Below are 25,191 nucleotides of genomic sequence, written 5' to 3'. Positions count from 1 at the left end.
TCGGCAGCAGCTGTGCAGTAGTGTCAGGAAAACAAGCCACGCCTCCAATTAACACTCAGACAGACAAGACACACATACACTTGACAGACAGGAGAGGACACTAGGAAAACATGAAATGGAGGACACATAAGGGAGCAGGCAGACAATGTCACAGCCTGGACCGTGACATCAAAGTCATTGTGACCTTGCATCTGTCTCACTCTTTTGAATGTAATATCTCAAGATGGCCTTGAGGAAATTCCCTTAAATTTCACACAAACGAGAGACATTTGGTCAGATACTCTGTTGACACTCTTGTGAGTTTTTCTGCTAGCACGACAATTTATCAGGGTTTGACTCAAAACTACAGTGCGCAATGCAACATTGCGATATATTTCTGTGTGTATTTAATAGTTTTAGGCATATGGCAGATAAAAATAACCTATATTATGTTTAAGCTATATATGCCATACACATAAATAAGATTAAAAATACTTTCATAGTAGGATTCCTGTTTTGTTTTCCACCGGGATATTACATTCCTACACTAAAGTGCGTGTGTGTGTGTGTGTGTCATCCTTATTTTGAATAGAGTTATACAGCATTTGTCTCAGATAAACAACCTGCAGATGGCTGTTATGCAGCTCAATAATAAAAGACAAACTGACAAACATGATAATGGATCAGGGCTGACAAACTGATCTGAGTCACAAGTTGCAAAATGTTCTTCATGGCTCACAAGCACATCGTGGATCGAGAAGGCTGCCACTCATTTCGTGACACGTTCGCTTCACTTGTGCATCTTCACCTTTTGTTTAGAGGATTTCTATTTGCACTGTTTGTACAGATTCCCAACGGTCTGTCTGCTACTTTCTTATGTACAAAACAACATGTAATCTGCAATATAAAGACGAAACCCACTCTGATCAGCATCTGTGACCGTTTTCCCCTAATGCGAACTGACAGGTTACTTAATGACTCTAAAGATAGAGAGTGACATTGCATGTCACCTTGCAGTCTCTTTCTTGTCAACAGAGACAGGACCATAAGTACATTTTCAGATGCTGCCTTATACTAAGAGGACAGGACCTACGACTCTGTGCCCCTAAAATGGGAGCCAGTATGAGTCATTGTGAGTCACAATGAGTTGATTGTGCATTGGCTTTATATAGACCCCAAAACACAACATGTTTTGCACAGGGGACTTGATTTTTGAGTGTTTTATCATGGAAAATCTATAGACTCCAGGTATTTATTTTGGGTAGGATTTGAAAGTTTTGTTAAGCAGTATGAAGATGTCGCAGGGAGTACACCATACTTTATATAACTGCATTCGTGCAGTCACTCAAAGCAGTCAAACTGATAATTCAGATGCAAAGAGGGAGAATTTAGTATCCTGCAGACGGGCAACCACAGAACCGGTTGGAGATTGGGTGGTTCATTAGCGATTCTGTCTACTGTGACATCAGAGAAAAACTGTGACTCAGCCACCAAACACTGCTGTCTCGGGCTGGAGAGGTACATGGTGAGAGTGACGGTAACCTCACACATCGAGAGGGAGCTGCAGATGTGTGTGAGTAGGTTGTGTGTGGGTGGGAGGGTGGTTTGTGTGTATGGGTTGTGTGGGTGTGTGGAACTGCTCACTGTGACAGGTCCTTTGCAGACTGTCTAATTCAGCAGTATTATTCAGCTTATAATTGGTCTTATAATGCCTTTTCCTTTGTCTCTCTCTTTTTGTTTTTTTGAAGTAAGTTCCTTTGCACCCATTATGAACTGCTGCGGCAAGCTGCTGAGACCACAAAACACAAGCTGAATAAGTTGGGAGAATATTGGTTTGATAAATACTGTTTGTTTGCCTCCATTGTGAGACACCCACTGTGGCACCCACTCACCATTTTGTTAGCATGTAGAGCCAAGTCACTGTATTGACGACCTCAGCTGAGTCGGATGCGTGTCATTGTGGAAACATAAAAAGGCAGAACATGTGAGGTTCTTTGGAATTCAATCAATGCTTGCCAATATCTGCCTTGCCTCTAGACAACAAAGCTTTCAGGAGTAGTACAACATTTCCAGATATACACCTCTACAAATCCTTGCAGACACAGTTAGATTGGAAGAACAATAGCACTCACCAACGAATCCTTATACAACGGTTCTTATAGTATCCTAAAAAATTAGCTGAATTAGCATGAGGTGATTGCACTGCATGCAACACATTCACATCCCAACACATCATGTTGATGAACTTTGGCCTCTACATATTATGCTCTAGGAATACATCTGTGTCCGCTGTTTGTGTTCCAGGATGCCACTACCATGATGTCAACAAATGCATAAGGTGGGATGACATGGCACATGGTTATGTTTAAAGTTTGGGTAAATTGAATTCAGAGATTTGTTTCAAAACACATTCTAAATGTTGGAAACTGATTGTTGGAAAAGGGTTACAAAGACCCTTTACTATATAGTACTGAACTGTGGAGTTAGATGGTTCACTGTTTTTTCACCATTTTCCTGTTTTATGATTTTTTGGGTGGGCCTAAAACCATAGCTCGGTGATGCAATGGAGCTACACTCAGCATAACCCCGCCTCTGACAGTGTAGCAGTATAAAAACAAGAAGCATCATTAACATAGTCCCGCGATTGGGCGTGGACTTTCCTTCTGCAGACACGCCCCCAGCGTTTCAGATCAGAGAATACTGTGCATTTTTTTCATGATTTTGAGACCTTCTTTTACATACTTTATATACCTTTTTTGGTCATTCAAATTTGGTCAAGTGTTTAATAACACATCTTTCTGTGATGTGACAAGCTCAGAACACATTTTTATGATCACATTACCCAGACTTTAAACAACACAAGCTCATGGAAACCAGCACCAGACCAACACCAACAAATGCACATGCTGACACTTTATTAGGGGAAGGAGCCACATTTTAAGGTGTAGAAAAACATCACATTCAGATGGGAAGCAAACAGCAGACTCCAGCATTAAAGTCCGTTGTTTGATGCGTCTCTGACAAAGTGGCACTATTTTATGAGTTCAGAATGAGAAATGGCAGGTGAATACCAATTAAGGCCAACGTATACCACCTCTTTTGTTTTCTTTTGCCGGAGCCCAGGAGGAGCAGCAACTTCCCAAGTCTTAGCATTATCTTTCCATGCTACCAACAGAGACGCGGCACAAAAGTGCTGGGCTAATTAACAAGTGTTCATCAAGAATGTGTTACATAGAATACATCTTCTAAACTATAAACTGCTGTTTTGACATTTCCGTTGAAATGTCAAAACAAAAATTAAATTAAATTAAATTAAAATTAAATTAAACAGATGAGATACAATGTATGCCAACTACAGTTCTGGCTTAAGCTTCACACTCAATGCACACACGACAGTGGTATCAGTCTTCTCATCTTGGCAAGAAAGCAAAGAGGCATATTGATTTAAATGTTAAACCTTTCCTTAAAATTAATAAAGTATCAAAATTAATAAAGTATATCACTGAAATAGTTTTTAAGAGGTTAGATTAGAGTTTTTTTTATCCCAAAGAAATAGCTACAGTTCAAACAAAAACCCAATCAATTGATGCCTCAAGTTGTATTCAGCTCTACCTCTTCTTCTAAAGAATAAAAAGTAAAAGCTGTATTAAACATGCCCCTTGTGATGATTGACCTTTTCAATCAGATAATAACAAAACACAGTCTTAAAGTCAACTTGATAGCAAACACCAGCTCTTAAATCTGGAGCAGAATGATTTAAACTTTGACCTTTCCCTGAATATAACAGGTTTTTCCTGTAGTGTCCAGGGTGTTGTTGATAGGATATCCTCTCACGCAGAGAGGATGAATGACATCCTGACCTTTACTGCTTCAATACTCCCTGTGGAGCATGAATATATATAGTAAGAGAAGGTGTCCTTGATAAAAAGTCATGACAGCAACCCAATGATATGAATTTGAATATACCTTAAATATCACTTAGTATGTAGCTGATGTACGCTGTTAGATACATAAAAATTGACCTTTTTATGTATCTAACAGCGTACATCAGCTCCAGATGTAGTAAACAAGATAAAGTATTGCCAAAATCTATAATTATAGACTCTTGTCAGGACTTACTGTGAATTTCCAGTCTTACATGAGTATTTCGTTGTTTTCTCATCAAAATTTTGCAGATTTTTTATGAGAGGTTGAAACATCTCTGAGAGGCTGTGGAGCAAGAAGTCCTTGCCCAAGACATTAAAGTTGACTTCACAAGCTCAGGTCTGGACAGATTTCTACTCCATTAGACACATTTGTGATTTGACAGCACAGATGTCAGGTTGCTTCTGTGCCCTTGAAATTAGTTGCTATTTCTTTGAAAAGAGTTGAAGGAATAGGTTGTCCCAGTTTTTCCTTCTATAAACAACTCACAAAAGTGCTTTTGAGACATTTTTTTTGTTTTCAGATATTTTGAAAGCTTCTCACCAGGGGTCATACTTGAGACTTGAGACCTCAAAATAAGGGAGGATTTTCGACAACATGCGGAATAAGTATAACAAGTCATTTTACTTATGAACAAGTAAGAACAAAAACAGAATAATTTGTCTCTCTCGGGTGAGCATACAGGGATCTGTGGTGTAAATAAATATGCACTCATTTAGTTTATTCATGTTCATTAAAATCTATCCATTCATTTCACTCAGTGGTCGTTTGCGCTGGCAAGGCATGGGATAGTAGCTCTCTTCCAGGGTCATGTGACGTGCATCGTGTAACCATATAGCTGTCCATGTGGAAACAGTAGACTTTAAGAGTTGAGGGCGTTGAGGGTCTCTAAATTGTGAGAAATAAGAGAGAAACTTGACACCAAGAGGACACGTTGGAGTGGACAGCGAAAAACGTGAGTCTTGCAGAAAAATTGGGAGGGTTGGCAAGTATGCCAGGTATCAGAGGCGAATTGCTTTCATTTTTTCAGTTTGAGGTCCAACAAATTTAGACTAAATTTAGCAGTTTCCAGGCTCAGCAGAGAGCTGTCAAAGCTAATGTGGAGGTCAGTGAGTCACAACAATTGTCACTGGTCATATTTTTTTAAAATCCATTTTGCCTTTCACATCAGCTAACCAAGTTGAACAGATGTCCTTTGAAAGGTGTAGTATTAATGCCTGAGTGCACCTGCAGGTTCTGTCTCAGAATAGCTTTAATCTCTCTGTGCCTCTATTTCTGTCACTAGTCTGGATATTTCCTGCTGCATTCTCCTGATGGGTCACAGATGTATCATTTCTCAATTCAGACAATGAGGAGAAAAATTTAAATACAATTCATTAAATATGAAAGGGACGACTTCATGATACATCGTACAGCACGAATTGGCCGACTCTATCTGGTACAACTTGGAACATAACTGAAAGGATTTTGACAGTACATCTGTGTATTTGTTAGCAAGTAAAGCATTGCTGTGTCTCAATTTGGAAACTTCAGTTACTATACTTTAATTTAGTACACAGCATACACTTTGTAGCTTAGCCACTTTTAAAAAAGTATGTATTTCTATAGGGTAATGATGTCTCAAATTGAACACGGCTGCTGTGCATTTATGTGCAAAGATGAACCCAACATTTGACTACTTTTTTTTAATGGTTCATTGCTCATTACTACATTTGCACAAAAAACGTCAGCTTTTTTCCTAAAGCAACCGCAACCACTTTCTCCACTGCCATTTTTACAGGTTTACATAAGTACATGACATCATTCGCAGGTCACTAATTTTCCCTATCTGGGAAACATATTTTAAAAAATGGAATTGGAAAGCTAAAATTTGATGTGATGCCATCCATGGATGATCTCTCACTGCTCACATCCCTCCTGTGTTTTACTGTGACAAAGCACTCAATCCTGTTTACAGACTCTCAACTTGTGTCAACTCATGTGTGAGATTTCCTTTGAGATTTCCGTCTCTCTGTTTTTTCCTAACTCACCTCATGTTTCTCTCCCGAGTGTTTGACCTGATGTGGCTGGGAGTACTATTATTTATCTGAAATTTTTTTCCCCACCTGTTGCAGTTGGCCTTAAATAGTTTTACTTTGCTGTGATGTCAGATTTTATATCCTGCTCAACTATTAGCAGTTCACAATCAGTTCACACTGGTAGTGTAGCCTTTTTCCAGCTGAAAATAAGTTGTTAAACCCATCTTGATCACTCTCAGTTGTGAAACTGAAAGTTTTCCTTTCAAACAAATATATAGAAAATAACTGCATGCTTGTATAGCTGCTTCGTTGCCTGTAATTTACAGCTCTGTGTGAAGCTGCTTGTGTATGCACAGTATAATGTTCCCGCAGCATAAATATTTTGTATGCAGGTCCTCAATCCTCAACATGCTTTGCTTTTGTGCCAGTAATCACTGGGCTACAGCAGTTATGAAACTCAGTCCTCAGACTTGAATTAATTTCAGTCTTGAATGAACCTCCACAGTTTTGCTTATGCATCTTTTGCATAAGTGGCTCATTAGGGCTCTCCAGACACAGTATGAGTTGCTCTGAATCAGTGTTTTTTGTGGATTGACTTTATCTCTGACAAAAGTCCCACTCCAGAAACTGGACTGATGTGTGATTGGAATTCAACTTTCATCTCTATGGAAATTTTCTTGGAAATGCACTGAATACATTGAATCTATGCACATATAAAACTCTTGGTGTGTTGTGCTATTGTATGTATAATGACAGCATTTTGCTTCTTTCCCAAGAGGTCAGTGGTTATTTCAAATTTCCCAATAGGCGAAACCTTTTTGCACACCAATCAAAGTTGCAGGAGTTTGGTTGTGCTTGACTTCTCTGCGTACAAAGATGGATATAAAGCTGCTTCCACATTCACCCTCAGTGATTGGTTTCTCTTGTGCATGAATGCGTTTGAATCCCTCTGGAATGGCTGCACTTATAAGGGCTTACAATGTCTTATTTCTATTCTTAAGCACGAACAAACTGGTACAGGAGCTGCGGAGGTGTAAATTGCTTCGTCTGCGGTACTTACAATTAAATGTACTGTGAAGAAGAAAGTTCAGAAAAGAAAAGGATAGAATAGCTATTTCAATAATGTCAGGCTATAAAGGGCAGCTGGGCATTTCTGAAAATGTGTGTAGAGGTTTCCAGGAACAATACACAGTGTGATCATGAACAGGTCAGCTAATTAATGTAGTTAATTGTAGCTGGGCACACTGCTGTCATTGCCTGCTTGGGCATCAAAATGTAACGGAGCTGTTTTTTAAATTTTTATTTTATTAGTAACACCAGTGCTTTTAACTGGCTTCTGTTCCATCTATTTTTGGAAAAGATAACTAAAATATAAAGGTGAAATGACTTTTTTCCCTTCCTTTTTTTCTGTGTGTGAGTAACGTACTTTTACACAACAGTTTGTATGTGCTTTTTAAAGGGAGTGGCAGTGGTGTTGTTAGGCCCGAGCTTCTGAGGCTTCAGCCCTAAATGTTTTTTAAAAAGCCCTAAATCTAAGTACTGTATATAGGCTATATATATATTTTTCACAAACAAGAATTATAAAAAAGCCCCAGGTCTAATAAGCTGTCTTCTGATGTACTTGAATAAATATACTTAGTTACATTCCACCATTAGTATAAATTGATACATTTAACTATTTTTCCAACTCTAGTCAATAAATTTTGAATGACAGCACTTGTAAAGTAAACTGTTTTTACTCAATACTACAAGTAATGCTAACAACTAGCACAATTTATAATTCATCTTCAGAGTTAAAAATGCAGTTTTTAGGGGCAAATAAGGCACTGTAGTGCATCATTAAAAAAGGAAAAAAACATCAAAATTGAGCTTGTTCATCTCAAAGAAAATTTCCTGGGTAAGGATCCCCCAGAAACACCCTTGAGGAGTGACATTTTTGTTGGTGATTTGTCTATTTTTTGGGTTTGGTGTGTGCCTTCAGGTTCATCCAACCCTTTTATATAGTCATGTTTCTCTATTTCCAATTTGAGCAGTATGTGGATTTATTTCTGCATTAAAATGGGGTCGTGTTTACTGCTCACAAGAAGAGTCAATATGAACACTTTGTAGTGGTATCCATAACCTCGCGTGAAGTCACCTACTATTCTCAAAAAGAGCTTAGGTTGAGCATGTTTACCACTGGGACTGGAACAACCATCTTGTGAAGAGAGAGAGAAAAGCTTTGGTTTGATGCACTGGAGGGCTGATGAGCTGATTCCTGGCAGGTGTGTGTAGAGCAGAGAGCAGGAGAGGTGATGAGTGGATTGAAGGCAGGTGTGCTGGTAGGCAGGGTCTAGGTGAGCAGCAAAAGGTAATGAGACACACACGCTTTCACGTAGAGAGGAAAACTGGGGACATGTAGAAACAAGAGGACACTGTGGCTGTGACAGTATGTGGTTCTGCTGCTTCAAGTGGCAAAAAATATGTTGTGTTGTTTCTCTTCTCAAGACTCGAGAAAAAATATATTTTAGTGCTTGTGTCCTCTAGAACGTGAATGCAGATCCAGGCTGTTGATTAAAGTGGTTATAAAAGCAAACCTATGCAACATGAACATGTCTGAAGCCTATATAAAGACACACACACAATATACTGTTGCAGTAACATGCATGTATAGGATACATAAGCTTGCATAATAAACATGCCAGCTCCCTGGCAGTGTCAAGTTAAAAAATCCGCATAAGGGAAACAAACAAGCACTATGATGCTGAGCTGAGTGCTGAGAAGGAAAATCTCAATACTCGACACTACTGCACCAGAGCAAAAAGAGATTTGAAAAGATTGTAGTAAACATGAGTGGGAGTTGGTGTAAAAGGTGTTATGAAGACTGGCACAGAAACACAAAGGTTGGTTATTATTGTTGTCTTCCTTACAAAACTGAAGCAAAAGACAGAAACAGTTGGAAATAAATCAATGCCACTCAGCAGGCTGGCTAATCATTTATAAGGAGTACGCTGCACAGAAACAGATGCCCACTCAAACCTCTTGGACATTAGAGGCAGAGCAGTGAGCAAACAGCAGAGCGGCACACAGGTGCAACCAATAATTAATCAACATGGGTGTAAACACTGAGTCTAATTAACTCAAGACTGCTCAGCAGAGAAAGCTCAACCAGAGAGAACACCTAGTGACAAAACAAATAGGAAAAAGAAACAGAACGAAGCTCCGCAGTGACGCAAATGATCTGCCGCCCCTGGTGGTTTGAAGCAAAGCTCAGGCTGCGGAAGTCAATCCTCTCACACTGAGCACAGCGGAAACTTCCCACACTGAGTGAGAGAGACCTGAAGATATCCACAGAAGGGAGACACTATTGAACCCCTGAGTGAACTGTTGTTCTGTGAAAATGTTTTATTTTAATACACTCGAGTCGACACTTTCCCTGGTAGGTTGGTTTAATGAACAGGAGGCTTTTACACTGTAACAACAGATAAAAGGTAATATTATAAGTATGAGACAATAGTCTATGATGCAATTTGTGAAACATGCAATGCAACACATCATGATAATGTGAGATAAAATATCACCAGGAGCCCATATTTGGCTTTAGAAGTAAGAGGACACAGTAGGTGGGTTTCCATCCACTTTTTTGTTTGCACACTTTCAAAAGATTGCCCCAGGATTAAATCCTAAAACCCAGAAATGAGTAAGCATTTTAGCACTCCTGGTTCCCTAGTGTTTAGGTCAACGAGATTTTTGAATAAGTTTGTATTTAGATGACTGCAATAACATCTGTGGTTAACACAAGCTGAAGTGACTTTCATGTTCTAAAAGAATATGTCAGTAAATCCTCCACTCTTAATTTTATGGGTTCATTGTGTCAAAAAATAAGGTGGTTGTTAACAAGAGGCTAAATGAGATGTACAGACCATGCCGATAATTAAAATAATTATAAATATAGTTTTCTGGACATTGTTCCTTAGCTTTTTATTTTAAAAATATCTATATATGATTATATAAATAATATTACATATATATTATATAATATTTGTGAAAGGTTTAAATATTTGTGAAAGGCGTTGGCACACAGCACAAGAAAAGTGATGTTGGGACAGGTTTTGAAGGGTTAAAAGACCAAATAAAAGATGGTCTACTTAAAAAGTATGGTCTATATCAACAAAGCCTGATATAACTTATTCCTCTGTGCCATAGAACTAAATTCTTGCACCAGATCTATTAAAAACCATCAATGAGCCACACAGTTACGCTGGCTGACATGTTTCTGCATTATAATGAATCTGGGCACTGTAGTTCAGCTAAAGACAGCCCCACATACACCATGAAAGTCCTGTAGATACTTACAAAATGCACCCACAGCTGAAAATATTCCCCAACAAATACACTTTTTACTCCTGCATGAGTGATCTTTGTTAAAAAACTACAGTGCCCAGATTGGACATAGCTTTGTTTATTTTGAAGTTAGAACCATATACTGTGTCTTGTTCTAAAGATTAAGGTCTTTGGTGGAAACAAACAGGCTTGGGGATAATTGTCATAGAGTAGAGAAGTCAGACAGAATTGTGAAAGAGACACACATTGTTTTTTATGTTTCCATGGGATTTGTTGCAGCCAGATATCTATTTGGGCTACACGGGCTTTATTCTTTGATCCTGTTTCCTCTTTTTCTATATCACATACACTGCAGGTAAGACAAGGCTGTCCTGAAACATATGTTGATCCTACATGCAGGTGAGCTGGAAACCACAATACACCACAGTGGAGGGATCATCATATACTATACTGTACATCCTCTGAGCCGCTGCTGTCATAGCTTCAAATCCTAAACTTCAAGGTGTTTTCTATTTTTCTGTGGGAGGGAAACATCTGGTAGTGTATCTTTCCCCTCTGGAAGATATGATATTTTTTGGGTTTTTTTTCTGATGTGGAAAAAAATTCTCAGTTGGAAATTCACAGGCAGGAAGGGAAAAAGGGACTTCTTCCTCCTGACTTAAAACATGCTTCCATGATGGGCAGCTGTGTCCATCAGGAGCCAAACTATCAGATGCGACCAGTGAGATTAAACTTGTAGATGTTGCACTCTGTCTCTGGTCATTTCCCTCTTTGATAACAACTTTTTTAAGCACAATATTTACAAATACATATTTTTCACTCATTCATTGCTTACTATATGCCATATGTGTGGGATTTAGGCTGAACAGCAAAACAAATAAGCACTTGATATGTGGTTGTGATAAAATTTGTATGTGATACGACACTGCACAAATGCCCATGATTTGTGCTGTTTACAATATTCCAATTAGATGGGGGGCATTTTAAGACCCCAAAATAGTAGAACGTTTAGAGGAGGAGTAAAAAAAAAAAAAAAAAAGAAATTCTCTGAGAAACAGTGGCATATGTGGGTCTAAACCTCCATCTTCAGTCTGCAGGAGCACAGTCAGCTCATGACAAATGTTAAAGAATTGTGTTACACATGCCTCGAGTCAAATGCAATAACATAGTGCTGTGACAACTTCGCCATGTTTTTAGCCATAACCCAGATTTCTAACAGTGTTTCACCAGACCACTGGAAACGGTTGTCCTGGTAGGGTAGAAAATAGTAGCGAAAGTGAGCAAGTAATGTTAGTGTGACAGCAATGCACCATGTGCAGAGTTGAAATAAAAAAGACAGGCCTGTGGACCCAACCACACAAAAAAATGTTATAGCCTACTAGACTCTTGCACATTTTCATCATCTTTCTGTGTAACATTAGAAATGTAAGTAACTAACTGGAAGACAAGGAAATTTGTAATGACGATCTGTTCACATCAGGCAAGTTGGTTAAGTTGTGTGTGGGGGGGTGTCCCTTTTTTGTTTTGTATGGATTACATCTAACATGAGTTTCAATTTTCTGACGATATCTGCTGCCTTCAGGTTTATCCAATCTTTAAATATAGTCACGTTTCTCTATTTTCAATTTGCGCAGAGTATGGATTTTTTTCTGCATTCAAATGGGGTCGTGTTTACTGCTCACAAGAAGAGTCAATATGAACACCTTGAAGTGGTATCCATAACCTCGCAAGTTTGTATTTTCTGGGAGCTCAGAGTTTCCGAGTTTGCTTTTACTGTGGACTGCGTAAATAATGAATGTAGCTACTGTGACGTCACCCACTGGTTTGTGGGCTGCTATTTTGAAGCCTTGAGTTCTGCAGTTTGTCTTCTTGGAGCAAAAAGTGACCACTTTTGGATGAGATGCTGGTGCTGCGGACGAGTGAGAGGTGGATCTGACTGGAAGCCGAGAACGTCATCAGCAGACAGGCTGTCACTCGAAGCACCCATCCTTAATTATGCCAAACTTTTGGCCTTATTAAAATGTACAGGGGAAGTTATTTAAAAATGCAGGTGTCAGGAATGTTAAAATGAGCTATAGAGACCAAGACCATTTTTTTGTACCAGGTTGTAAGCATGTTTAATTCTGCTGTAAAGTATTGTATTTTAACACAGGTATCTATAGGGATTGACTCTCTTTTGGAGCCAGCCTCAAGTGGCCATTTGATGAATCGCAGTTTTTGGCAATTCCATATTGGCTTTCTCTTACATCCTCAGAAGTTGCCGCTTTGTGTTCACAACTTCCCATATCTTAAACACAAGCTCACAAGTTCCATCTGAATGTAACACATCCCCTCTTGCTCTTCATCTGTATTTTGTGCATTATAATAGTCACATGATTGCGCACATGCTATATGAGAAACACAGTGGACATAAGCATGTAAGAGCACTTTATTTACGTCTGTAGAAATTTTTCATCAGGATGTTCTATGATCTTTTTTAGACACAATCAAGGTGCGTGAAAATAATCACACATAAAAGGGGGCAGATGATTTAAAACCAAAGGGAAAACTGCACAATAAGGTGGCAGTTTATGATACAAAAAGTACATATTTAACTATAATAAAACATTTACCAGCTTTGCTAGAAGCAGTTCTAAAACTAACATCCAAAATACAATAAACATTGGAGTAAAATACATGTTAGACATCAGCATCGATTTTATTGTCAGGCTTGGTTGAATCGGCTTTTTGTACAGATTCTACAACATGACTCAAACCTTTTTGTTCCTCAGCTAACAAGCACGTGGACGGGTGTTTTATTCTAATCAGTGCAGAGTGTTATATGGATGATGTTAACACTTTTTCATCAGGCATCAAATCTGCTTGCACTGAATCTGGAAACAGAATGTCCTGACATCTTGTTTCAGCAGCTCCTCATACTTTGGCTGTTTGCCACATGGATGGTCTCTCTATGGTAACAGAGAAGCTTTTGGAAGAGGTGATTTCCCTGCAATTCCACTCTAATTTTATAATCAGATTAGTTTGAAATGGGTTATGTTTTTACATGATGACGCTCCTACTACCATCATGTCTTGTTCCAAACTGAGGTCATTCTGATTTGGCTCCATGTTTGGGTGTTGCGGGCAGCTCTTTGCTCCTTTTTAACATCAGAAGTCACGATCCCAGCCAGAGAACTCCTCCTCGGCTTTAGTCTGATCTTGAGGGAAACGATCAAAGTTGATGTAGCAGGGGCCCTGAAAGAGGAAAAAACAACAGTTCATTGAAAATGGATGCATTTAATGCAATCATATGCAGTCCTGTCAAACTATGCCTTATTAACAACAGCCTGTTTCTTCAATATAAATAGAAACTTTAAAGTCAAAGGCCCCGAAAACCTGGTTCAAACTTTCACTATGAGTCATGGGGTCCTACACGAACACACATTATCTTTGACATTTCTGCCAAAGTTTGAGTAGTTTGGCTAAATATATTTCTGTAAACCATACTCACATAGTCCTAATAGAGCTCATTAGTTGAGATTCAAAGTGTTTTATTCCTAAAATTCTTAATAAATAATATCTAAGGATGTCTTTTTTTCCCCTAATGTAACTTTGATTGTTACACATTTTGCAAAGCACATTCACAGCACAGATGGCAGAAAACATGTTGGCAATGTGCCTTTCTGATAACCACATGAATGCTACATTTGCAGGTCATTATGTAGTGAATTCGTTTAAACTTTACGTGTCAATATTTTTAAAAAAATAACTCCACAAAATCCTTTCGGAGGCGAACAAGCTGTGTTCTTTGGTTCTTGTTTCCTCAAACCAAACAAAAGGTGTTAGTCACTTTTCACATAATAGTAAAATAAAACAAAAAAAAACTTGGTTTGACTTGCCTTGCGTATGAGCCGGACTGTGGGGGCGTCAAGCTGACCCACACGCAGTTTGTGCCAGTTCATACTGCTGAACCACCTGAAGGGAAGAGAAGAGGAAGACTGCAGGTCAAACACACTAAGAAAGAAAACAACAAAAAATGAGTCATCTCAAATTGAAGACCTCAGTCAGCAGTGAAGAAACTTCAACTAAGGACAGTGAGATAAGATAATAAAAAACAGGCCAGCTGGTGATAAATTCCTCTGCCTTTTCACTCAAGAATTATGAAGTATTGCACATATTTTACTATTTAACACCCATACATACGTAATGTTGCCATGGTTACCTGTGATGCCGGACATCTTTGATTCCGTTCTTGGTGTTTCCTAACCTCTGACCCGGCCGAGGTCTGCAAACAAAAACACAAGACATCGTTCAGACATTTACATCCATTTTAATTTTCATGAGATTCCACTTCACAATCATAAATATGTAAGTGCATAACATAATACAATGTATTACTTTGCAGATATGTTCTATAATCTATGCAATACACCGGGAGTAACTGTATCGTATACTCAAACCTCTTTGATCATCTCATATATATTGCGTTATCCAATTCTATCTCAAGAGAATGTTATTCATTTAGAACATGAAATGTATATTTGTCTCACCTGCACAGTTTGCTGATAATGGACTTGGCTGCCTCACTCATGTAGGGTGGATACTTGAGCACCCCGTCCAAAATCTTAGAATAAATCTTCTGTGGCTCTGAACTTGAAAAGGGAGGGCTGACAAGTTGCAAACAGAGAGGAGTGATGATGTTTTAACCTTCCAACATAAAAATGGCATAAAAATTGACCAGTCATTCACTGCTGGATGACTTGAACCTGTGACTGCGGACGCTGAACTCTGCAGATGTCTGTCATATTTCCCTGCTGCCATCTACTGGTTAACATTAAGACTTGACTTTCTTATGATTCATTCTCATTGCACCACATTTATGAGACTCTCCCGATACAGTTATTTTTCTTAAAAATGAAAAGCTTAGGCTATTGATTTATACGTAAACCATGAACACATTCACATCAGGTCAAGCGCTTTAGTGTTACCTTCCCACCAATAGCTCGTAGATCAGGACACCGAGGGACCAAAAGTCAACTGCAAAGTCGTGACCCTGGTTCTTGATGATCTCTGGGGCCATGTACTCAGGAGTACCCACAAAGGAGTAGGTTTTCTCTCCACGCACCAACTCCTTAGCAAAACCAAAGTCTACCTGCAGACAGACACACACACACACAAACATGCACACAGTCACAACTTCATACCAGAACCGAGGTGCAGCCTCTACATATGAAACACTAAAGAGTACAGAAATGGACACACAGTAGTGATAAGTGAAAATCAATTAGCAAATCTTCTTGAATGACTCTGTCTGTTATGTACCGGGTCGTCAGCCTATCGAACATCCAAGTGTTCATGAATCCCCAACTTTACACACTCGCTCTTACAAACGTAGTGCAACAACGGTGCCGAATGAACGAGCAAGAACCAATGAAATCAGACTCGAGTCAAGACCTCTGCAAGCTGAGGCCAATGGTGCTGATGCTACACAGGAGATTGTTGTATTTTGTAGTGTTTAAACAACAGGTTTATAAGAAAGAGCAAAGCAATAGATCAGGTGAGACATGAACTACAATACAGAACTAATTTTTAAAATTTTTCCGACAACACGTGAACGAGGAGCTACTCAGCAGGGAGCCACACAGCACGGCGTTATGTTTTCCCACTGTGTGAGAGGTAATTGTGACGTCTGCCACGTACCCCTCAAAGATTAACAGATCATTGGTCAGTGACATTATTGCAGCATCATATTGAGCTTAAATAGTTCACCTACATACAAGAGGGATGTTGAATCCATGCATGAAAATGAATATTTTATCTTAAATGTCACCTTTATCTTCATTAATTCAAACTTATACATGATGACTGGTAATGCATTCAAGAGAAGTTTTGTGGAGCCGGCAGCACGAACTGTCGAATGCGTATGTGCTGTAACTGAATGTGACAGAGAAACTGACACCATTTGGTTTGGTATATTTATATATATCAATTTTGAGCACTAATACTGTGAAAAGAAGCAGTCTGCGCATCACTAACACGTACAGATACATACTCACCAGTTTGACGTAGCCCTTGACGTCCAGCATCAGGTTCTCAGGCTTCAGGTCTCTGTACATGATGTTCTTCTTATGCAGGTAGGCATAGGCCTCCACCACACAGGCAGTGCAGAACACAGCGATGGACTCGTCAAAACGTCCTCTGAAAATCACAGACACATGAAAGGTTCAAATTAAGTGGCCAGTGTATTGACATTATATCAATCTCGTGATATGAGACTAGATGTTGTCTTCAGTTTTGGACATAATAATATCAAGTGTTGTTCCTGGTTTTAATAAAAGGCTGCACAACAGTAAAGTAATATGTTTCCCTGAACTTAACAGTGTTCTAACTTGTTTATTACTTGTCTTTACCCATATTGTCATTATACGCACATCACTAATAAAATATTTTGTGAAAGCACCTATAGTTGACCCTACCATATCGTTACAATATGGATAACTAAGTATGTGGTCAACTTGCTTTAATTTGCTCTCTTACAAATGTATTACCTTCCATATTTTTCTGTCCCTAATGTTTTTATGTCTGGGCACTAATAAGTTTTGAAGAACTAAAGATCATTTAATGTTTGTCACTATAGATTCCTGAATAAGCTATCTCTCTGTATCAGATGCTGATGTGTGATTTGAAGTGTCGATCTCAAGGTGTAAAAAAATAAAATAAAATGTCTCATAACATCTCACCCCTAATTGTATACTCAAACAAACAATAATCTAAAAATTATTAGGAATCAGTCCACGATTCCTCACACTTCTTTGAGTTTGGTCCAGATCTCTCCTCCAACACAGAACTCCATGATCATGTAGATGTATCGTGTGTCTTTGAAAGCTGCATGAAGCCTACAGAGAGAAAATAGAAAAGCAAGATTAAAGACTAGCACCTTCAAATTCTCTTTACATCAGTGTGTCTGTGTGTGCGTGTGTGTGTGTGTGTGTGTTAGTCTCAGATACCTGACGATGAAGTCACACTGGATGGCTTTAAGGATCTTCTTCTCAAACAACATGTGCTCCTCCTGTCTCTTGGCAACAATGTGCTTCTTGCTGACTCGCTTCATGGCGTAATATTTCCCATGATTCACTGTGGTCATCTTAAAATGACAACAAAACAATAAATGTCACAGAATGTTGGTGCTCAAAGTCCTGGGTTTGTACACATATATCATGGTTATTTCTTTAATCACAAAACAATATGGGTTTTTGTGACAAACTGGATGTCAGTGTTGGGGGCAGAGATATTCTTTACTGGATGAGATAAACCCCAGACAGCCACATCTCAACTGGTAAAGAGGAAGTTTTGTTAAAACTTTAAAAGTAAAAGATACATTTTTATGATTTTTTTTCCTGAATATGGTATTAATACCTTTAAATGTCGACTTTAGGGACTGCATAACATCGACATTTATGCAGTCACTAAAACAGTGCCAACAATCCCAATATGGTTTTGCATACGAGAACTAATGCATTTTACATCCCAGCAAATACTAAAACAGTGCTCATACAAAGACAAAAACACAAATACACTCACCAGCTCAACACGACCAAACCCTCCGACTCCAAGCGTGACAGGATCCCCCTGAAAGCGACCCTCCTGATACAATACGGGAACCAGGTCCCTAAACCTCAGGGTGGAGCTGGGACTTAAAGGAGACAACAAACTTTTAACTAATGCTAATTTATTGAGAGGGAACCATTTAAGGGGTTCATGATGATTGTGCAACGTCTCACAGCCTGCATCAACTCTTTTTATCTTCAACTCACCTCGACTTTTCTGGAGCTTCTGCCTCCTGCAGCACTTTGGAGCTGCAAGTAAAAACCAAATGAATCAGGACAGTCTACACACATCACACTATTCTCACCAAGAAGATGGGAAAAATGTGTAATGATGTAACAAGGTGTTGTGCTGTACGTACTCGTCAAACAGCTCCAGGTGTTCTATGGGTATCGTCTCTTCAAACACCCTGAAGAAAAGACATTGTTGGACAAACTGTGTCAATCAGCAAAGTACAAAAAGGAAACACAAACAAGGCAACAGAGACAGAGGACAAATACACTGGAGGACTTTTTCAAGGATCTTTCTCTCCGAGAGAAAAAGTGTGACTGAACAGGAATATCTTTCTCAGAATTTATCGAGTCAGACTCACTCCTTGTCAATGGAGAAACAGGTAACAGGGCCGTCAGCACTGCAGGTGGCAGTTCTCAAGACTTCCCTGTAAGAGTAAAAAAAACTGTCAACCTGAGAAAACAGTATGTCATTACTATACATATACATTTGTCAACACCCAGTGTGAAAAACTTGAACTCCGTGTTTTATAAATGTTTTAAAAAACTTGTCATCTGCATCAGTGACATTTTACACTTCTTATTGGGTTACTGTCACCATCTAAATGAATTAACTGTGGAATATTAATGTGCAGGCTTTTCCTGCACATTAATATAATCAGCCCAGTCACCAGAAAAAATGTTGGCATTGTACGTTTCTGCAAGCCACGGATGTGTTGCATTTGAGCGTTTCACATGTATTATATCAGTGTTCCCAAAGTGATGTAGTATATGAGCTGAATTTGTTACTGGGGCACAGGGGTTCAGTAGTAATTAAATAGGAATTTAGCTATCGGATTGGATCAAATCTTAAAAATGGGTTGCTCAAAAGAAAAAAAAAAGATCATGCAATCCTCTCTTGGTATCTAGATCAAACTTACAATTTCAACTCAAAATTTTTCGGGGAGGCAAAGCAAAATATTGCATCCTATTACTGACATAACTAAAACAGCATTGTATTATCTTAAGACCCTAGAGACCCCAAAGAAAAACATATTATTATGATATATTGTTTCATTGTATGAAGCACTTTGTGAAATAGTTTTGTTTGTATGAACAGTGCTATACAAATAAAGTGTTACTGATTGAATTAAAACTGTTTGTGTGTTTTTTGAGTAATCACTGCATCTTCAAGCGGCTTTAAAGCCACCTGACATGTTTTTCAACAACTGGTTCCTGAGTTTCCTGCCAGAATAAAGAAGCAGTCCCTCAATATTTGGTATTCCTCTGTTTTTCAGTTCATTTTAGCAGGATGTCACATTTCTCCTGAGTTGACTGGAGGATTATTCAGATCACCTGTTGCACAGTGTGTGATCACTGACTCCTAATTAGGAACTGAGAGCAGCTTGGTGCAATGACACCCTTTTTGAGGGCTTAAGAGAGGTGAGGAAACACACACTCAGGACATTCTGATCTCTCCTTAATCGAATGTAGATCTCATGTAGGCAGACACTGTCAGCCAGAAACTTTGCTCTCTACAGGCCCTTTGCGACTTCAGTTCTGGCTTTTGCTGTTTTAGGGAGGGGGTTGTGTAGTTTAAATCTTCAGTGAGAGGAATATTAAAGAACCTCTTAACTTGAGGTCACCTGCAGTGGGGCTGTTCTTAGTGTTTTCATGCGAGAATTCTGCTTGCAAAACAATAACCCAACACCCACAGGATATATAGCAATTTTAGTTTTTTTTTTTAGTTTTTTTCCACTGAATCCCAATATAACCCCTGACCTCCATGTATAAAGACATTTCGTAATTATTAAAAACAATTGTTCATCACTGAATTGACATTTGTTTATCATCGAAGAGGCATTTGTTTATCATTAAGGAGGTATTTTCCATTGTTTCAAGGGAATATATAATTTTTTTATGTGGTTAGGAACATTTATTCTGGTGATTGGATTTTGTATGTGGGTACAGAAAAGTAACTTTTTCAAAAGTAAGGAAGGATTACATGTTCATTTATTAATTGATATTTTTGCTGCACAAATCTGCAGCTCAACCAATAAAGCTGCTGTCCTATGCTCACAATTTAGAGGCAGAGAATAATTTCAATTCTATTTTTATTAAAAAATCAAAAGCCAATATTATCATTACATAATCATGCCAATGAGTCTGTTTGTTCTTGATGCTGTTTTGCAGACCCACAACAACCAGCTACCAGTTTTGCCACAAAAGATTTTAACAGTTAAACAACTTGGCTGATTTGCACATCAACAGCACAGAGTAATTAAGGAGAACTTTTGGGGTTCTGCTTCATTTATTGCAGTGATTTAATTTGTTTTGGTGACTGCAAAATATGTTCATATTTAAAAGATACTCGACAGGTTGTATAACCATAATGCCAGAATTGTCAGCAGCCAAAAAAACGTGCACAGTGCAGTAGATGTTGTACAAGACTCCAACAAAATGCCCCGAGGTACGTGTTGTGTTGCCATGGTTACCGTATGAGGGCCTGTTCCCCGAAATGCTCCCCTTTTCCCATCCTTCGAATCTGCTTCTGATGCCCATTCACGTTCTTAGTCACCAGGACCTGAGGGGGAAACACACAGGAGCAGGAGGAGGAGAGAAGGAATGAGTGATTATGTGTATAGTACGCTGAAATATTTAAATATGCGCATAAAAATATGATACCATGAAAGTACCTCGCCTTTCAGGATGATGTAGAATGTGTTTCCTTCTGCTCCCTCTCGAACTATAACGTCTTTGTCCTGGTACTTTACCTGAAGAGGACAAGACAACAAGGGTTAGAACAAAAAGGGAATTTCTATATGAATTTTTGGAAAATAAAGCCAAAAATATTACACCAAAAGCTTTGAAATGCCTTTTCTCCACGCTACTTAGATTTTTTTAAAAATTCAGTGTTCAGGAATTCAAAGAAGCATCCTTGTATTTAAGGTCTATTTGTTTGCTCATCAAAACTGGATCTCTTGTCTGTTTTTACAAGTAACCGTCTCTTGTAAAACTTAAAGTTCACAGAGGAAAGTACACACCTCCTCCATTGAATCAATGATTTTGGACAACTGGACATCATTTAGGTCCTTTAGAGTACGAGACCTGTGACAGAATATAGAAAATACAGCAGCAGAGTTAGAAACAGTTGTTATTTGATCCATTAATCTGAAAAAGCACTGATACAGCAGTGTGACATGAAAGGGAAACCACCAAATCAAACAGGATATTATAATATTGTCTACTCGCTGCAGATTTTATAAACTCACGTCTTAAGGAAGCCCATGAGTTGCTCTCGTTTCTTCTTGGACTTATTGGCTATGATTGTCCTGTAAGTCTGTCGCTCCATGCACCACAGACGCACTGCTGTCTTTGCTGCAATGTAAGTGAAAGTGATGAAAGTTAATATCATGACTGTAAAATCTGGCTTCAGTATGAGCAGCCATAATGGACTGAAATCACACAAATACACTAATGGAAATCTCAGAACCAGGGCCGTGCCTGACCTCACTGATGCCCTTACCAAAAACTGAATTTGGGGCGTTTAAAGTATGAGTGTCTGTATGTGGCTCTTCATACAAGCGCTAGAGATATAATTTAATGGTAACACGTTTTTTGTTTTTTTTTTTAAAAAAAGCTATTTAAACCTAATCATCAGTATAAATGTTGGCATTGTACATTTTTTCAAACCACAGATATGTTACATGCGGTTAAGTTTTGGGAAAAAAACATTTGGCTAGGGTTAGGAAGACTCTCATTAAAATACTCAATTTTGGTGCCACAAATACAACTGAAAATGTCCCAGACTCTCAATAACTTTTTTCTTGCTTTTGTCGCTACAAATTGACTGTAGTGGACATGACTATCATAGATTGTAATGGAAGAGGGAAGTGCTGTTTGGCTCTGGCTGGTCCAACAGGTGTTGTTTGGTGAGTACAAAAAGTACAAAAGTACAAAAATCAAGATCCAGGAGGTCTTAAATGTTCTTCCAGGAGTCATTACAGGGCCTGACCTTTGACTGTCGCTGTCCGTTTACAGTTGTACAGGATAGCCAGCTCCCCAAACACATCACCAGTGGTTATGCTGCGAAGGTTTCTGCCTGCCTGCGTGACAAGAAGCTCACCAGCTAAAAGGTGGAAGGAAAATAAAGTTTCTTTATAGAGAAATATGTAGAAATTCTGAGCAAGGGTATTTCATATGAAAACAAAAAGCCTTAGAACATACAAACAAACACACATACACACACACACACTCGGGCTTGTCCCCACCTGCTACTATGTACATGCTGTCCCCCTCAGAGCCTTCCTTAATGACTTCATCCCCCTGTTTGAAGCTAAACACAGCCAAGAGATCCACCATCATGGCTGTTTGCTCTTCATCGAGGCGGCTCAGGAAGTCATTCTTCTGGATGGCTTTGACGATCAGATTTGTCTCGCTGATGATCGGAGCAGATTTAAGTCACCATCAGCTGTGTTCATTGAAATCTCAGAGAGCTCTCACAAAATATGTGGACTCATAATACACTGTTTAGTTGTTTGCCGTGCGCAGGATAGGCAAATACATTGCATTTTCCATTTCCATACAGAAATACGGTATTCTTCATGAATTCAATTCAATTCGACATAAATTGGGATGGGTAATTGATATACAAATGCTCATTTTGTGGGTGTAGTGTTCCTTCATAGGGGATACACTGTTTTGAGCGGTACTGATTACCAACCTGGCAGTTTTCTTGACCCTCATGCGTTTAATCTCCAGGTTCTCTGGGATTGGCTCAGGGGCAATGACGGCTGCGCGGCTCTTCCGGACCTCTGGTTCACTCTCATTACCGCTCTGAGAGTGAAAGTCTGAGACAGACAAACAGGAGCAAAAAGGGAGGGTTAACTACTGTAAATGACCTCAGCTTAATGTTGAATCAAAGGTCAACTTGATCGTGTGTGTGTGTGTCGGGTGTCCATGATGGGCTCTTACCCAGATCATGATATTGACTGTGCAGCTCCTGCAAAAGTTTTTCTTTCTCCTGCAGTCGTTTTTCTATGAAGAGAAAAGCAGAGCAACAAATTCAGTGTAAAAAACATCGTAAGTATCATGTTGCAAGAGTGCATGAGCAAAATGTTTGTAACAAGCATTTTTTATGACGATCCCTAAAATTTGGTATTGCAAAAAAATGTAACCAAAATGTGCACTGAACAGGACGTTTTACGGTTGATAAATTTATCAGCGCTCTCTGGTGTTGTGAAATATCCTTAAATATACTGCATGTTTGGCATGTTTGGGCTGTCTCATTAATTAAGAGCCCTTAAAAAAATGGATAGCTCAAATTTTATTTTATTTTTATTTTAAATGTGATTGGATGCGAGCAGCAGTATAATAACTGTGTACAACAGCAACGATTTCTACTTCTTGAGTATCACTCTGCATGTGAAGGGGGGAAAAGTTAGCCTAACAAACTCATCTAGGAACAGCACTCAGCTTTGAAGCCAATTTTCATAGTGGCCAAAAGTGGAACTACCAATGGCACCACTACGCTACGATGCCATTGGGCCAAAAAATACTTTTTCCATAGACTTACATTGTGAAAGAGATGTCTGGAAATCAGTGGATACATACTTTTGAGCATGAAAATAAACTTGCGAAATGGCTCATTTTACTATCGGGATTTGATCCATTTGGTCCAATAACATCAAGAAAGTCTGGAAGATCGACAAGAATAAAGCATTTTATCTCTAGTATCAGCGCGCTAAACCGGAAGTTGGCACTCAACCGGCTGAAGTTAGCCACTCAGCTGTTGTAAGTCTCTGGTGCACATGCTCCTTAGGCCCTATAATCCCGAAAGATCTGGGTAGTTTCATACCACTGAAATACAGCATTTTAGGCCTTCATGTGCCACTGAGCAGCTTTCACTGGAATTAATGGGGCTGTGCTTCAAATGCTGTATCATGAACAAACTAGTAAGCTAGTTATCAAACTGGAAACATGTAAAGTCAACTTTGAGCGGCGCGATCGCCTAACTATGGAGGACTGGATAAGGCAGTGCACATTTCTGAGGAAAAAATCAATTGTCTGCATTTGAATTCCTACAGCTGTAAACGGGCCTGCCATCCGCTTCCCTCCTGGCAAAATAGTCTACTAGTGAGGAGTGAGGCGGAGGGACAGCAGGGTGATTAAATAAGGACATTGCATACTGACTGCCTTGCACTATCTGCAGGCAGTCAGGAGAGCTTTTTTGTAGGAAGAATGCTTTATTTATGCTTTTAAAACTGTTTAAATGTGTGTCTAATTTTAATATCGCTAGTGTTAACCATTTAGAAAAGCAGTAGCTCACTCTAACTCTTGCTTTAATATACACCATATATATGCATCATTATTGCAGATTTGTTGTATTGTACAAGTATGTGTTAAAGAGTAACTGTACTTGGTCGCGCAAGGCAAAATTTGCTTCACTTTCTACCTAAACACACCTTCATCCTGCTTACACTGCCAGTTATAGGTGACTTTATCCTGATTATAGTCTACTCAGTTTACTGTGCAGAAGTTATGTGGCGTTGCATCACAGCTGGATGTTATCCCAACCCAGTTGGACTACACCCAGCTGTGATGTTGAGCGTGGTCTCATGTAAGGTTACTCTTTAATGTTATATAATTATGATTGTAGACTACTCACCCAGGTCTTTATTTTGCCTCTGCAGCTCCTGGTTGATCATACATTGCTTTTCCAGCTGCTGCTTCAGCTCCTCTATTTGCTTCTCCATGACTACAGAGAGAAAAAAAAACAATGCAAAAAAAAATAAAAATACCTGGCAGGAATTGATCAACTGCAGCACAATCAATGGTAGACAGGTAAATTTAAATTTTGCATCTGAACATAGATGTAAAATAGAGCAGCAAACATGCCGATATGTCATACAAGACCCCAGATATCACATTTCAAATGTATGTGGCAATACTGATGCCTTTTTCACAAAGCACTGAACTCCGCTGGGTGCACACAGCAAGAGCCACGCTGAATAATACAGCTTATGATGGACAGTCAACAGGGTGCTCTCTGAATGCTGTCACACTCTGTCAGCTTGTGCTAAACATCCATAACTGTATCTGCGACTGACAACAGCACAGAGCCTGTCAAAATAACAATACAAACCCTTCATTATT

The 25,191-nt window shown here is 39.0% G+C and overlaps 1 protein-coding gene across 1 annotated transcript; it reads right to left on the bottom strand.

Moving 5' to 3' along the window:
• Nucleotides 1-13,390: 13,390 nt before the first annotated feature.
• Nucleotides 13,391-24,791, bottom strand: prkg3 (protein kinase cGMP-dependent 3). The gene is made up of 21 exons (XM_042504119.1): nucleotides 24,704-24,791; nucleotides 23,011-23,073; nucleotides 22,760-22,886; nucleotides 22,308-22,474; nucleotides 22,052-22,165; nucleotides 21,309-21,414; nucleotides 21,081-21,144; nucleotides 20,733-20,810; nucleotides 20,532-20,620; nucleotides 18,420-18,485; nucleotides 18,189-18,236; nucleotides 18,037-18,078; nucleotides 17,804-17,915; nucleotides 17,230-17,366; nucleotides 17,029-17,118; nucleotides 16,279-16,420; nucleotides 15,211-15,374; nucleotides 14,773-14,889; nucleotides 14,445-14,507; nucleotides 14,122-14,197; nucleotides 13,391-13,477 (listed from the first exon to the last, which is right to left on the bottom strand). Exons 1-21 carry the CDS (start codon nucleotides 24,789-24,791, stop codon nucleotides 13,391-13,393), a joined length of 2,040 nt encoding a protein of 679 aa, XP_042360053.1.
• Nucleotides 24,792-25,191: the final 400 nt, after the last annotated feature.

Source organism: Plectropomus leopardus, chromosome 16, assembly GCF_008729295.1.
Source record: "Plectropomus leopardus isolate mb chromosome 16, YSFRI_Pleo_2.0, whole genome shotgun sequence".
In the NCBI taxonomy this organism is placed as follows: Eukaryota; Metazoa; Chordata; class Actinopteri; order Perciformes; family Serranidae; genus Plectropomus; species Plectropomus leopardus.
This window is presented reverse-complemented; position numbering and strand designations above follow the sequence as displayed.

What these genes read in the sequence shown, in the direction of transcription:
- prkg3 (XM_042504119.1), bottom strand. Translation starts at nt 24,791, where the DNA reads ATGGAGAAGCAAATAGAGGAGCTGAAGCAGCAGCTGGAAAAGCAATGT. An exon ending in GGTTTGGTCGTGTTGAGCTG is followed by an intron (nt 17,367 to 17,803) that starts GTGAGTGTATTT and finishes TGTCATTTTAAG; the next exon opens with ATGACCACAGTGAATCATGG. An exon ending in CAGTGTGACTTCATCGTCAG is followed by an intron (nt 17,119 to 17,229) that starts GTATCTGAGACT and finishes TTCTCTCTGTAG; the next exon opens with GCTTCATGCAGCTTTCAAAG.